Genomic DNA, 13,668 nt, shown 5'->3' on the forward strand with positions numbered 1-13,668 from the left:
ATATAGATTCCCCCATTCTGATCTTCCCACTGACCTTCTCTCGTCCTTCGCACCTGGATATACTGTGCCTTTCGCTCAGAGTCGACATTTGCGATGGGCTCAGTCGAACAACCTAATTTTTCCGCGCCACCCACGGTCGCCTCAGCCAGAGGCCTTCTGTTGGATTTCGATGGTATGTGAGATTTACCAGATTAATCTAGAATATTGCTAAGCCGAGTGACAGGCACAATTATCGACAGCACATCAGCCATCATCAAGCACTGGCACAAGCAGGGCGAGATCATGGGGGTCGATCCCAACGTTATCCTCGCTAGTTCGCACGGCCGGAGAAGTATCGACGTATTCAAGATGTACGACCCTTCCAAGGCAAATTGGGATTGTAAGAATCACTCCGAGGCGTCAGAGTATGCCTGCCAAGTGGTTGACTGCGCACTAACGAGTGATTTGCAGATATAATCCATCAAGAGAGCCTCATTCCCAAGGAATTCGGCCAAGATGCAGTCGAAATCCCTGGCGCCCGCAAATTTTTGACAAGCCTTGACGACGTCAACGTGCCTTGGGCGGTCGTCACCTCGGGGACGAGACTCCTCGTCAAAGGCTGGATCGAAGTGCTGAAGCTCGCCCATCCGCGCACCACCGTCGTGGCAGAGGATGTCGAGAATGGTAAACCCGATCCGACTTGCTACCTACTCGGTCGGCAACGCTTGGGCCTTCCCGATACTGCCGAAATGATCGTCTTCGAGGACGCTCCTGCAGGCGTCCGCGCAGGAAAAGCGGCCGGGTTCAAGGTTATAGGACTGGCCACAACCCACACTATTGGTCAGCTGAAAGAAGCTGGGGCGGATTGGATTGTGGAAGATCTCAGAAGTGTGAAACTGAAGGACTTCAAAGACGGCGTCGTGCAGGTGGAGATCATCAACGGATTAGTCGACACCCCTTGACCATTTGATGGACGCCCCCCTTTCTACACGACTTATTACGAACAGGTACAATCTTGCTCAGCGCGGCGTTTGGAGTTGCGGCATCTGGTGCCGGTCATACAGACAATTCACAGGATAGATCCATGAATAGATGATTGACAAGGAAATCATGGCCCCCATCAGTGCTTTACGCCAGACACACACAAGGCCGCCGTTCGACCCGATGCCAAAGTGAATCTTCCACCTTGGGAAATGTCATGCTCTGCAAGACCTTCAATGATCCACCCAATTCCGATTTGAGGTCATCCTGCCGTGCACACCTCGCAGGATCTCCATAACGATTCGACTTCGAAGCCAGAACATCAAACTGAACCGTAGGCACCCAGGATCTCACCAGCTTATGTCCAATCCCTGCGCAGTCAATACCACTATGGAATAGATCGGATCCTACTTTGAGATTCAAACAACTAACCGGGCTCTTTATGAGTAGTGACATACCTGAATCTGCATATAGCTGGCCTTGCTCTTTGGCCGAAACACCCTACGAGGAATATTGCCCTTTTTCCGTCAATGGCTGTTCTGTACGAACAAATCGTCCTACCGTCACTTTCTCGTCGTCACACGTCCAAACCTGCGGACTTCGCCACAACTCTGACAGCATACTTAATTTGTGCCATTAAAGCATGTCGGTCAGATGTTGTGCCTCTGAAGGGCATTGTTAACAGGACATGACAAGCTCGACGCAGTCTTCATTTTGTCCTTGCCAGAGGTTGCCATCCTGCTCATTACACGGCTCACCAAGTCAGTGCCTGTAGGCAGTCACCAGCGTAGACCGTAGTCTTCAGTGTTCCGAACAGTGACAGCTGTCAGCAGGACGCACTGGAAGGGGGCGTGCAACGTATCGAGGGAAATCCGCGACGTCGGATAATATGCGACACCATGCCTCGATGCCTGAAGAAGAGAAAACGCCCGGCCAAGGTCACTACCGTCTGGGGTCCTGGATCTAGTATTGTTATTGTCCTTGGTACTAACATTCCTTGTCCTACCAAGGATCGGGGTTTTCGTGTATCAAGGACTTGGGTAACTTGTTGCAGCTGACTTGGTGCTCAAGGAAACACGTCCAGATACAGTACCAGCAGCATGTATACACAACACCACTGGAACCTCATGATGCCACGAGCATTTCATTGCGCAGACAGTCATTGTCAATGGTCAACGTGACAATAATCATACTCCATATGCTGTGATCTGGGTGTCCAAATGGAGAACTATTTCGGTACCGGTGTCTCGAATCGACTTACAATGAGCATCAAGAACGGGACTCCTCGTACAAGGAAGAGGACCAAGGAGCTCGCCGTCGACCGGAGAAGGGGATAATGCCACGGAGCTAGCAGTCTTTGCGGTATGGCACGCCCCAGGTACGCGTGAAAGTGCAACGTGGAAAGTGGGTTGGCTCTCGCGATAGCGGGAGGAAATTAAACAGAGTCCAGGCGAGGCTCCTTAGGGCCGGAAAAGCCTGAAGGTAAAGGGGGGCCACGGGGAACGACGCTTGGCTGCAAGGTTAAAGCCCGAGTGGTATGCCTGTGGATGCCGGAGCAGCAAGGCTCCAGGCGCACGGAAGGGGCTTAAACATCTAGCGAGAAGCCCGGAGGATTTCTCGAAATGCGGCGGAGAATAAAATGACATCGGTGGTCTACCTTAGCCGTAGCAACAACGATGTTCAGCTGCATCAAGACATCGGAGGCCCGAGAAATGTGAAGAGCCTGCGCTACCGAGATCACAAGGGAGTGTCGCAGACGAGAGACGAGGTTGGCAAGGAAAGAAGGGCGTACTCGGTGCTCGCAGAAGTGTTCTAGTTGTAAGGCTGACAGATTCCTTCCGCTTAATTGAACAAAGGCCGAAGGGAGCACTAGCCAGTTGGGGCCATGCGAAATTGATGTCTTTGATTTTGTGCTCCTGGTGGTTGAGTCCCAAGTCACAGGTTCCTTGCATATGTCAGCAGTCTTTAAGGACCACCTGGGCTGATTTCCAAGGCCTGGAATGCAAAGGGATAACATTGCCGCATGGCAAATCTGCATCGTGCAGGGCTTTCCATCCGCAGCTACTCGTAGGTGATTGCTCAAGGAAAGAAAGCCCCTGCATGAGTTCCATCTCATCCCACGTCGAGGCAGGGAGTTGTAGGTTGTCGCGCGTCTCGAAACCGACGTGTAAGAGGATAAAATTCGTGCATGTCGCTGCCTGAGCGTGTAACGGCCAAGTCTGAGTGGGTGTAGTGATGGTGGCTCGTGACGGACATGCGTGATAGGGAGATTTCGGCATGGCGACCACTGAGTGGACGACGAAAATGGGCTCAGCAGGTCAGTCAAGTTGGCGGATTCGGGAGCTCAGCTGCCTCTGGTTGCTGCGGGAGTCTCCGCCACAACTGCAGGTACAGATTGTGTTATGCGTCTGTCTAGGTACACACATACGGGGTAAGGAGTACCTCGTACAAGGACGCGATTTGAGTCAAAATGGGCCAAGATCCAAAGGCATGGGAACGGGAGCTTGTGTACCTCGACTGAGGATCACCATCCATTTGGAGCCGGATGATCGTCGATGATTTGCGTATCTACTCTCGCGATACGAGGCGAGGAACACAGGCGCTCGCGCTTCTGCGCATTGAAGAAATATCTGCTTGTGTTCGAGAGCCTGTCCTCGTTACATTCGTCTCAGAGGCCTTTGCAGTGAAGCCAATGCGAGGCGCCCAGATTACGTGCGATCGAAATCGATATTCGCCTGGGGAGCATGTTATGGTTAGCTTCGTGAGGTAGAGGATCATCGACCGCCGATGGAGTCTGTGGACTCGGAGTGCCCAAGCTGTTGTGTTGTCCCCGTCTTGTATCTATGTGCCAGAGTTCCGAAGTCCCTAACAACAGGCGACTGGCACGTCATCCATTTGACAGATCTCGACTCTCGACGCGTTCGAGTCTCGGGTCCAGGCGCAATCAAAAAGACCCGGTCAGACAAAATCCAATCGCCCTCAGATTGTCCTTTAAAGTTTTTGCCTTTCGGGGGTGATTTTAATTCTGCACATGGCCACAACTCATCTCGGCTCATCTCCCTTTGGACGCCTCCTCAGCGAGGGGTTTCGGATTTGCGCTTTTGTCGCTGGCAGGTCCCCTCCACGACTTTTTCTCGTTCGGTGCAGGGTTGTGGCACAAGGAGGCTCTTTGGGCTGAGACCTGGGGCAGAACGGGTTTAGACCGGATGAAAAAGTTGGCCAGACAGAGGCCGGGGTGTTTTGAGGAGTGAACAGTGCCTGACGGGACCAAAGGGACCACCAGGTGGAGCATGATTACTTAGCCTGGGCTCAAATTGCAGCCGCAGACTGGCTGGGCCTGAGCATGGGGATTCCTTGTTGTCGATACGGTTCCTGCATTGGCGCCGACCAGGTCAGACCAGGGCTCGCAGGGATCTCTGTCAACGTTCCCATTCCCCGGGACGAGGCGGCACTATCGAAAAGTCAACGCAGGTCGAGAACTCAAGCCCAAAAAACAAATCAAAGCAAAAGAACACGGGATACAAAGACAGAAGCGCGGGACTGACGAGCGTCAATCTGTTTGGGTGTGGGAGTAGGTTTGATGAGTGGACTGCGCAGAATGGTATCCGGGAAGTACGAGTGTCTGTCTGTAGGTGCTCGGTACTTGGATTTAGGGAAGAACAGCCGAGGGAGGGGTGCGAAGTCGTCTTTCTGACGTGGTTTCAGTGGTCGACTCTCAGTGACTGATCCCTTTTCCGAGGGCGCTTCGTTCCGCAGGCCAGGTTTGCAGCCTGCGTCTGGAAGAGGGGGAAGTCGACTTTGCCTACAAGTCCCTTCTTTCACCTGTTGGTCTGGTCCCCTTCCCAGCGCCTATTCTTTCCCCTCCATGCAAACCATCCCCCCATCAACCCTCAACACACCTGCAACTCTCACAAAATGTTTAACCTTGACGCTCCTGCATGTAGGGGCAACCAGGAACCTTGATGGTCGAGGGCTAGCCTGCAGCTCCACCCACGATGGGTTCCGCCGTGGCTGACTGGCTCGTCTCCGCTTTCATGGATCCCCTGACGCCCCTGTCGTCCACCAAGTAGCTTGACTGCGCTGGATCCTCCACTGCGATTCTCTGCGGTGGGGAACTGGCTTGCTTGTCTCTTGTTGCTCTGCGAGAAAGTGAGTCTCTCACTCTCTCCCACGTCGCGATTGATCAAAAGATCCAAAGCGCGCTTTGGATGGTCACAGACATTTTGTTTTTTGTTGTGTGCTGGGCGAAGGGCGATCAAGACATCCTCTTCAATTGCTTCAGCTATTTCTCCGGGTCACTCTCCCGTCACCATCTCATTGAACTTCAAAACGCCCCCCTTCGGCGCCTGGGTTCAGAATTTCCTATCTCCCCCAGTCTTGGAACCTCGTTAAAGGGTGCGACGCACCCTCCGTACCTTTCGCTTGATCCCTCGCGACCGCCGCCTCTAAATCTAAAAATCCCCCGAGTCCGCCCACTTGTCTTGCTCTTCTTGGTCTACTTCTATCGAGCCTATCTATCTACAGCTCTGTCCTGACCTGTACCACAGCTGGACCGCCTCCATCCTCACTGCGGCGCTCTTGTCGACAGCAGGCCTCAATCCGAGCAACCGACCGCGACACGCATCGTTCCTCCCTCTGCTGGACTTACCTCTCCGTTCCTTCTCTTCACATACTGCTGGACAACCTCGTTTCCCTCACCGTCTCTCACCCTAAGTCGTTCCTTACCTTGTCAGACGGTCCAACATTCCCATTGATCTCGAACCCTAGCAGATCCCTCAATCCGACCGACTTCATCCTTTACTTGTCGACTGAGATGCTGCATGTCTGATCAATTCCCTCACCACCTCGAGCCTAGTACTACGCACGGACTAGTTGCGGCCTCTGTTGCTCGCAAAGAGAAAGGCTACTTAGCGGAACGAGGCAGCAGCTTTGCAACTCAAGCAGACGGTCTTCTGCTCCCTACCGAGGAACGTATGCGAAGAAACCCAGTGTTAACCTATCGATCATCACCGGCGCTCAACATGGACTACATGCAACAAAACACGTTTAGCTTTGCCTCGCAACCTCAGTCTCAGTTCATATACCCCCATGTCCAGTACCAAGCCTTCATGGCCCATGCTCAACAGCCTGTGGACGACTTTTATATGCCCTATGGTGGAGCGGAGTATGCCGATTTCGGGGATGCAGGGATGATGCAGGATGATTTTGGAGAGTCCCAGGAGATCTCTACGCGCCCAAGACTCACCAAGGAACAAGCTGAGATCCTCGAAGCCCATTTCCAGGCGAATCACAAACCTAGCTCACAGTTGAAGAGAGAATTGGCTATTCAGACAAACTTGAAACTGACTCGGGTTGGGGTATGTGCTAATTATATTGTGTGCGCAGATTGTCAGCTAACCGGCTTATAGAACTGGTTCCAAAATCGTCGAGCGAAGGCCAAGCAACAGAAAAGGCAAGAAGAATACGAAGCCCAGCATGCAGCGATGAAGTCTGGCTCGAAGGAGGGGAAAGACCTCGTTCTGCCTGAAGCCTCCTCGGCGCGGGACATTATCTCTCCCAGATCATCTGTTGCTTCACCTGTGAAGGAGTCGAGCGCTGTCTCGGTTGCGGCATCAGTTTCTACTGCTCACACATCACCTTCACCGATAAAGGTTGTCGACAACCCGAAAGAGGCTAGTTGGAACTCGTTGCAACGTGCACTGGGGCAGGCCAAAGCAGCACAAAGCCAGCCAGTGGCTCAGCCGCCCCCTGCTGCTATGTCATCCCTGGAGATTCCAGCACAAGCTGCACCTATGCAGCTCCCCATTCGACTAAGTGACCCACGCACCACTTCATCGACATCTAATATGCCAACCTGGTCAAATCGGTCTCCTAGAACCGTCCCATATCCCTCTCCGATCACCTTTCAGGACACGTCCTTCGATTTTGGCTTCGACAACGACGTGACGGAACAGAATCTGGTTCAAGATCCAAACTCGATTGATCAAGTGGCCGACTATGGGCAAGATTCTTTTGTAGTAACACCCGAAGATTTCCGCGAGTCCCTTGCTACACCGAAAGGCATGCACAGTCACCAGAGTCCTGTGACGGCACTGCCCTCCCCAGGTTTGACTATGCCTTCATATCCTGGCTCGCGGCGTCCATCAACCACGGAGGATCTCTCGAACAACTTTAGTCACTTTGCTCTTGCAAATGATGCACCCGGCCTGCTGGCAGACCAGCGGGTGTCAGAAGCGATCTGTCCTCCGCAAAGTGGACCTCTCGACATCGCCGCGCGAAGAAAGAGACCCCGGCCAGCAGCACTGACATCGGCCTCCCTTCGAAGCCGGTCCTACGGAGCGATGACATCGGCATCCCCGACATTTCGCCAGAGTGTCATGAGCCCTCAAGGAACACATAGCGTTCGACATGTCAAGTCGGCCGGTCAAAGCCTTCACTCACGGTATGCAGGAATCCGAAAAGCCAGTTCGGCTCAAAGGTCGCCCATGTGTGCTGCAACTTTTGCTGAAGCTGAGGCTTTTAACCAATTGATGGCTCAGCAAACAATGGGAACACCATCTCTTGGAGACTTGTCAGAACCGTTGTTGTCGCCTGACCACGTCTCGACTGGTTACGGGATGGATCCGGAGAAGAACCCATTCTTTGCACAAGCCATGGACATGCCCAGCCAATATTCCATGCGGCCGCCTCAAACTCTTTCGATTGCAACAGCATCGCCTCCAGTGACACCAATGATGGCAGCTTTCATGAACAGAGCCCAATCGCAGCAGTCTCTCATTCCCCCGACCTCTGCCCCTCCGCAATACGCGGCATTCACGGACTACACACCTCCTTACTCAGCTGGACCACTCACCAACGGCAGTTGGTCGGATGCCCCTTTGACATCGCCAGAAGTGTCGTCATTCTCCGTGTCTCAAATTGCTTCGATCGGGTTTCCACATCAATGTGATGGACTCAATGGCCAGTTTCAACAATTTGTCCTGCCATCGGACAACAAGTCTGAAGTTGACTATGCGTCCCACGTTGAACAGAAGAAAACGGAGTTCTATATTCAAGAGTTTCCAAATCAAAGAGAGGAACATGCACATGTTGCTCAACAGCTGGCTCAACAGAAGCCCAAAAACTATGTGTTTGCGAACACAGCTCCTCAGGATTACACCGGCACCTAGGTGAATGAACCAACTTCCAGTGTCAGACTCGGATATGAGTCATGACTTGCTTGTTTTGAGCGTATTTCTACCTTACCTGGCGGCACGCTGGCCAAGGAGGCGACGTTTCGACTGGTATATGCAGGATGGATGAAAATGCATGACAGATAGACTTGAAAGTTTTAGCAATGGCGCTAGATGGTCGGCTAAGATTACAAGAGGACATTGATGGAAGTACAGGTATAATAGGACGAGGCACCTACGGGAAACGAACATGAGAAAAAGCCTCGGGGACATGAATTGTGATGGCTACATTGAACGAGGCACCAGTTTCAATATGTAATTTACCACGACAACTAAATTTTTGCTTCTTAATAGCCCACGATCTCGGTTATCGTGTTTTATTTTGCTTCATACATCAGACGAAGGTGATATGACCCAAAATAGTTTCTCATATGTGCCCCCAAAAGAAATTCAACAAAGTTCAGATAATGGAAAACATGAATACAGCCTGCATTAAAAGTAGCTACCTATTGATGCTTGACTGAGACAGGTATGTACTGTTATGGATGGTAACAAGCCAGTACAATCGGGTTTAGATCATAATTCCTTCCAATCCCATCCTTCCATGCATGCTGCGGTATCCACGATTCCCATCTTCTTGTTGGAGAGAATAACCCCGTCTAAGAGTCCTGATTCATCTTCAGACGCTGGTCTGGTTCACCATCCTTCCTCAAGCCTTCACCGCCCAAGTGCGCCGCACCCTGGGGGTTCTCGCTACTCCCACCACTGGAGTTGGACGAGTCCGAGGTGCCACCGCCGGAGGAATGGCCACCCTTCTTGCCGGCCTCGACGGGGTCGACCTTGCCGTGCGCGAAGCCCGGTTGGTTGACGCGCTGGTCGGGTTGGCCGTCCTTGCGGAGACCGTCGTGCTCTGTACATTTCCGAAGGGGAGAGGGTTAGTTTTCATTTTCACACAAAAGTCATGGATACAGGTGAGATGGAGATGAGGATGGGGGTTGGGAGGACTGGAGCAGCTGAAACCCTTCGGAGTGGGGAAGGGGGGGGGGGGAAGAGAGTGTATAGGAGAAGTGGAAATGTGGATGTGGAAGTGATATCCGAGTCCCCCCTCCTACACGGCGTGGATGCAGAGAGGGGCCCGGGGAAAGGGAAAGGAATTTTGAATGTCCTTTGATGGGGAGGGAGTCTTGGTAGGGGATGGGGATAACTCGTACCAGTGGGCTTGTAGTCAGACATGTTGATAGTCTTTTGGTTTTGGATAGAGATGTTTGTTGGGTTGTGAGATTGGGAAGTTGGTTTGCTGTTGCGAAGATGGTACTGATGGTGAATGGATGATGAGAATTTGTTTTGAACTCGGGAAAGAAGCACTGTTTATATAGACAAAAATGTCGTCCATCTTCGCTAGTCAGGTCCCCCAGTCCAGGATCTGATGATGGTCTGTGTGCCTCTACCAATGCATCATCCCATGGTGACGTTGGTGAAGGTTCCTGGTTCGTTTGCTCTTCATCTTACCTAGTATTCTTCCCTCGTCATCACTTCAGCTTGCCCATGAGAGAAACTTGTCTGAAACCGTGTCTTGATGAATCATCGGTTTTTTCCTGTCTTTCTTTCGAGGGGACGCTCCTGTCCGTGCGTGCTGACCTGGTCCATGTCCTTCCCCAGCCCGCGGGCTGGTGCCTGATCACTATGCAGATCGATCTTCGATCTCAAAATCAGAGCGGTGAGATCCAACTTTCAGTCCCAATGAAACGAGGCTTGTTTTCTTCAGGAACAGGCTATCAGCGTAACGGATCCCTGCGGAGAGGAAAGGTTTCTTGGAGGTCGTGACGACGTGATTGCTCGATTCGTGAGGCCCAGAACATCTAGATCTGTCGTGCTAGTGCGATCTAACATTTATTAGGACCCCGGCGATCGGTCAGAGCACAGCCTTGACAAGGGCAGGCTTCGGAACATGGAGGTTTAGCCCGGGGAACGAGGGTACTTCCCCCGCTTCCTGGACTTCAATCCCGTCAAAACAATAATAGGACGTCATGATGAAGTGGGCCCACGATGCGGAGTTAGAGAGCCGTTTCAATCAGAAATGCGCAAGAAAGATGTAGGGCATCATGTGAATCGACACAGACCAAGGTACCTGGTGGAAATGGGTAGCGGTGAGAGCCGGCATGGGACTCGCCGTAGCAAACATACAGTCATGCCATGCGGTCTCCCGTTTCTTCGAAGGTAGAGAGGACACGAAAGAATCCATGCAGACTGAATAACTTGTATCAGACGTTGGATCACTAGATATGGTAATTTCGGGTACGTCCACAACCCTGAAGCAGGTCCCCCTTAACATGATGTTGCTGAGATAACCACCGAAGTAGCATTCTGAAATCAATGGGTTGAGACATATCATGGTGCATGGATGTGAGGCGGATTACCCTGACTGCAAGAACTCGGTACTCGTACTCTTACCAGTACGGGTACCTGGTAGGTAGGTGAGGTTGCCTGAGAACCGGCTGGGGGGAGCAGGGGCATAGATTGTGGTTCGTTCCTGGTCGCTCCTTGAAACAGACTGTATGAGAATCCGCTTCGTTGCCGCAAGAGAAGACATGGGATTAGCAAAACGCAGGTGGGTACTGCGGACTTTCAGTTGCTGGCCCGTGCCTGCTGCAGCGTTTTGTGGATGGAAAATTGTGGAAGCTGGAAAGTCATGACGCCAGAAAGACAAAAAAGGGGGAAATTGAAGTTGTTCAGCCTCGTCATTCAAGTCCACAGGCTTGGCAAAGACTTGGCGGGGAGCTTGGCAGGTACAGAGATGAGCGACACAAAGCAGTCACACAGTCTCGTTCAAAGTCTCCATTGCTCATTGAGTATCAGAACAGGTTCATCATCATCAATCATCATCAACACTCATGATGGATATCCCCAAAATATGAGACAACACACTGGTAAACGCCATTCGCCAACATTTCACCTAGCAGAACTCCCGCAATTTCCGAATCAATAGTTCGACTCTCACACTGCCGACAGCCAGCTGCCTTCCTTGTGTCCCTTGGGGCTGAGATAGGCCGGTTTCATTGACCCAATACCGACTTCGGGCGATTGGTATGACTGCCCCATTAGTGGGATTCCATACAGCTCCTCTGGGACTTTCCGACCTCTCGTCCCGATTCTCGATGTTTGGTCATCGCGAGTCCTATACCTCGTCAAGAGTTCCCAAGCTGATCGCCTTTCAAAAGGCTTGTAGCTGGTATTGCTGACAGTTCTACCCTCTAACAACATAGCAGCAGGACCACCTGGTTGCCGTCTCCTGATCCGCTCATGAAACTGTTGTCTTTCAATCTCGCGTTCACGCCGATCCATCTCTTTACTGCGTCGAAGATAGCTGATCCACACTAATACCAAACCCAACGTCAAGACAATACTCACCGTCCAATATATGGCAAATGGTAGAGGCACGATAATCTGTTGGTGATTTGGCGGCACAGCAAAATTGAAAATCGGAGTGTCAAAGAAGGAAGCGACAAACGTTCCAGGCAGGAAGAGCAAAGATACAAAAGCAATTGTCCTCATTGCCTTGTTGGTATTCTTCCCTTGCCATGCGAGCTCATTGTTGATGTCAGCGACTGCGAGACTCGCGCGAGAGTCCCGTTGCGTAGTCAATTGAAAGACAGAGGCCATGGCATTGTGAAGTCTTTCCCCCAAGGAGTCGGCGTCGAACAGGTGAATGAATGTATAGTCCCACATGACATTCATGAAATGGTCCAGTTCTTCACATTCTCGCCAAGCTGAGTGAAAATTCGGCCCTGTTGGGTCGAGTGACTGTCGATATTGATTGTTGCACCGTGAAATGAATTTGATTTGTTGCTGAAAGGTCTTGAGACGAAACCTGATATTTGTAAGCTTGCCGGAAAGGATATTGAACCCTTCGACAGCGAGGTCTTGAGTTTCGGAAACACCACGTCCTGGTTCGACACGATCAAGCACCCAATTCCACGTGGGGAATCCGATTTCTTGTTCTAGAGCAAGAGTCTCGCGATTCATGTCGTCCAACATATCGAAGGTGAAGCTCAAGGACACTTTGGTCTTCACATAGCCGAGCAGCATTGGATGAGACAGGTGAGTTTGCAGACGGAGAAGGTCTGCAAGGACCTCATTCTTTCGCTGGTCCCCGTCACCTTCCCGATACCACATGACAGCTGCAGTATGTCTGTTTGCAAGGTTGTGAGTCCACGTCACTGTCCAACTAGTCCCACTGCAATAGTAGGATGTCGACGTATTTCTTGCATCATTATCAGATTGAGAATGGGACGAAAAGGACGGGACACAAACAAAAGTCAAATGGGCCTTCAAATATGATCCGAACGCTGCCAGTGGAAGGTCGAGGTTGTTGAGGATGTCAATGACGAACTCGGCCTGTTTCTGGTGTTGAGAGGTCTGAGGCTCGGATGGTCGTTGAGACAAAGTTATAGGGCTTAACAAAATGCTTGGGGCCCGTTTGGCAGTCGACTGGTTATGAGTTTGGATCAGCAGAATCTTCATGGTGCCATTATTGTTCGTGTTGTATTGGTTTGTGCATGGTCGCTGGAGCCATTGGGCGATATCATCAGGAGTCGCTTTGGGTTCGACACGGAGAGTGGATCCGTCACCTGGAGGACGGGGGAGTTCGAGAGTGTGCAAGGCGTGGTGGCCATTATAGCGCTGGAAGTCGTCGGGGGAGATGATGAGGCTGTCTAGACTCTCGGCGGGCATATATGATTCTGTTGGGATGGGTTTGCGGTGGTTGTTTTCTTGTATTGTGCGAAGAGTGTGTGTTGTTGCTGGCTGGGGGGTAATTGATAATAAAACACCTCAGGTTGTAATCCACACAAGCTTGATCGGTCGGTCGGTCGTAGACAAGGAAGGTTCTAACTCGAAGAATATATCTTGGAAGAACAAGAAGACGTAGGCGAAAGTAAAGGTCCAAAGAGGTGGGAAATGGAGAAGAGATGTTCATATAGATAGATAGCTCTCTAGTACCTACTTCCCTACCTATCTAGGCAGTCAAGACTACGATTGCTGACCATGTGCTGAGCACAAGACGCGGCATTGGCATTGACTTGACTGAATGACCGACGGACGGACGATCATTCAGTTGCACCAGGGCAAAGCAAAGCAAAGTACAGCAAAGCAGGGCAATTCCAAGTCGTTTCAAGTCTTTGGTCGGCCACCTCCGACATCCCAAGAAACACGAATTTGACAAATCACATCTCGTGGCGCCCAATCAGGAGGGCAAATGGCACATGCATGGGCAGGTGCGGTCAGGCACGGACTTTAGGGAAGAAGGAGGGAAGGAGCCAAGGGAAGGGGGAATTTCTGACTCGAATAATGCGAATGCGAATGCGAACCGCCGCCAAGATGGACAAAAGATCTTGTTGCCTGATTCTCCCGCTTCCTCTAGAAAGAAAGAATATGCATGGTATCTCTCACATGGGACTACAGAGCCGCATTCTCGGTTTGAGATTTCTTGGAGCCGAGGCTTGGTTCTGAAACTTCTGGTTGCCTTTCTAGCGTGGGG

At 51.6% G+C, this 13,668-nt stretch overlaps 3 protein-coding genes across 3 annotated transcripts; 2 read left to right on the plus strand and 1 right to left on the minus strand.

Moving 5' to 3' along the window:
• Window positions 1–93: 93 nt before the first annotated feature.
• AYO21_03737 (hypothetical protein) lies at window positions 94–941 on the plus strand (the record flags this gene model as incomplete). The annotated part of the gene is made up of 3 exons (XM_022653711.1): window positions 94–172; window positions 224–379; window positions 451–941. 3 exons carry the CDS (start codon window positions 94–96, stop codon window positions 939–941), a joined length of 726 nt encoding a protein of 241 aa, XP_022513954.1.
• Window positions 942–5,981: 5,040 nt separating this feature from the next.
• Window positions 5,982–8,129, plus strand: AYO21_03738 (hypothetical protein; the record flags this gene model as incomplete). The annotated part of the gene is made up of 2 exons (XM_022653712.1): window positions 5,982–6,317; window positions 6,369–8,129. The coding sequence occupies 2 exons, from the start codon at window positions 5,982–5,984 to the stop codon at window positions 8,127–8,129; spliced, it is 2,097 nt and encodes a 698-aa protein (XP_022513955.1).
• A 2,997-nt stretch (window positions 8,130–11,126) lies between these two features.
• Window positions 11,127–12,863, minus strand: AYO21_03739 (hypothetical protein; the record flags this gene model as incomplete). Its single annotated transcript, XM_022653713.1, has 1 exon — window positions 11,127–12,863. The coding sequence occupies one exon, from the start codon at window positions 12,861–12,863 to the stop codon at window positions 11,127–11,129; it is 1,737 nt and encodes a 578-aa protein (XP_022513956.1).
• Window positions 12,864–13,668: the final 805 nt, after the last annotated feature.

The sequence above is a fragment of the Fonsecaea monophora genome (assembly GCF_001642475.1).
Source record: "Fonsecaea monophora strain CBS 269.37 chromosome Unknown Scaff19, whole genome shotgun sequence".
NCBI lineage: Eukaryota > Fungi > Ascomycota > Eurotiomycetes > Chaetothyriales > Herpotrichiellaceae > Fonsecaea > Fonsecaea monophora.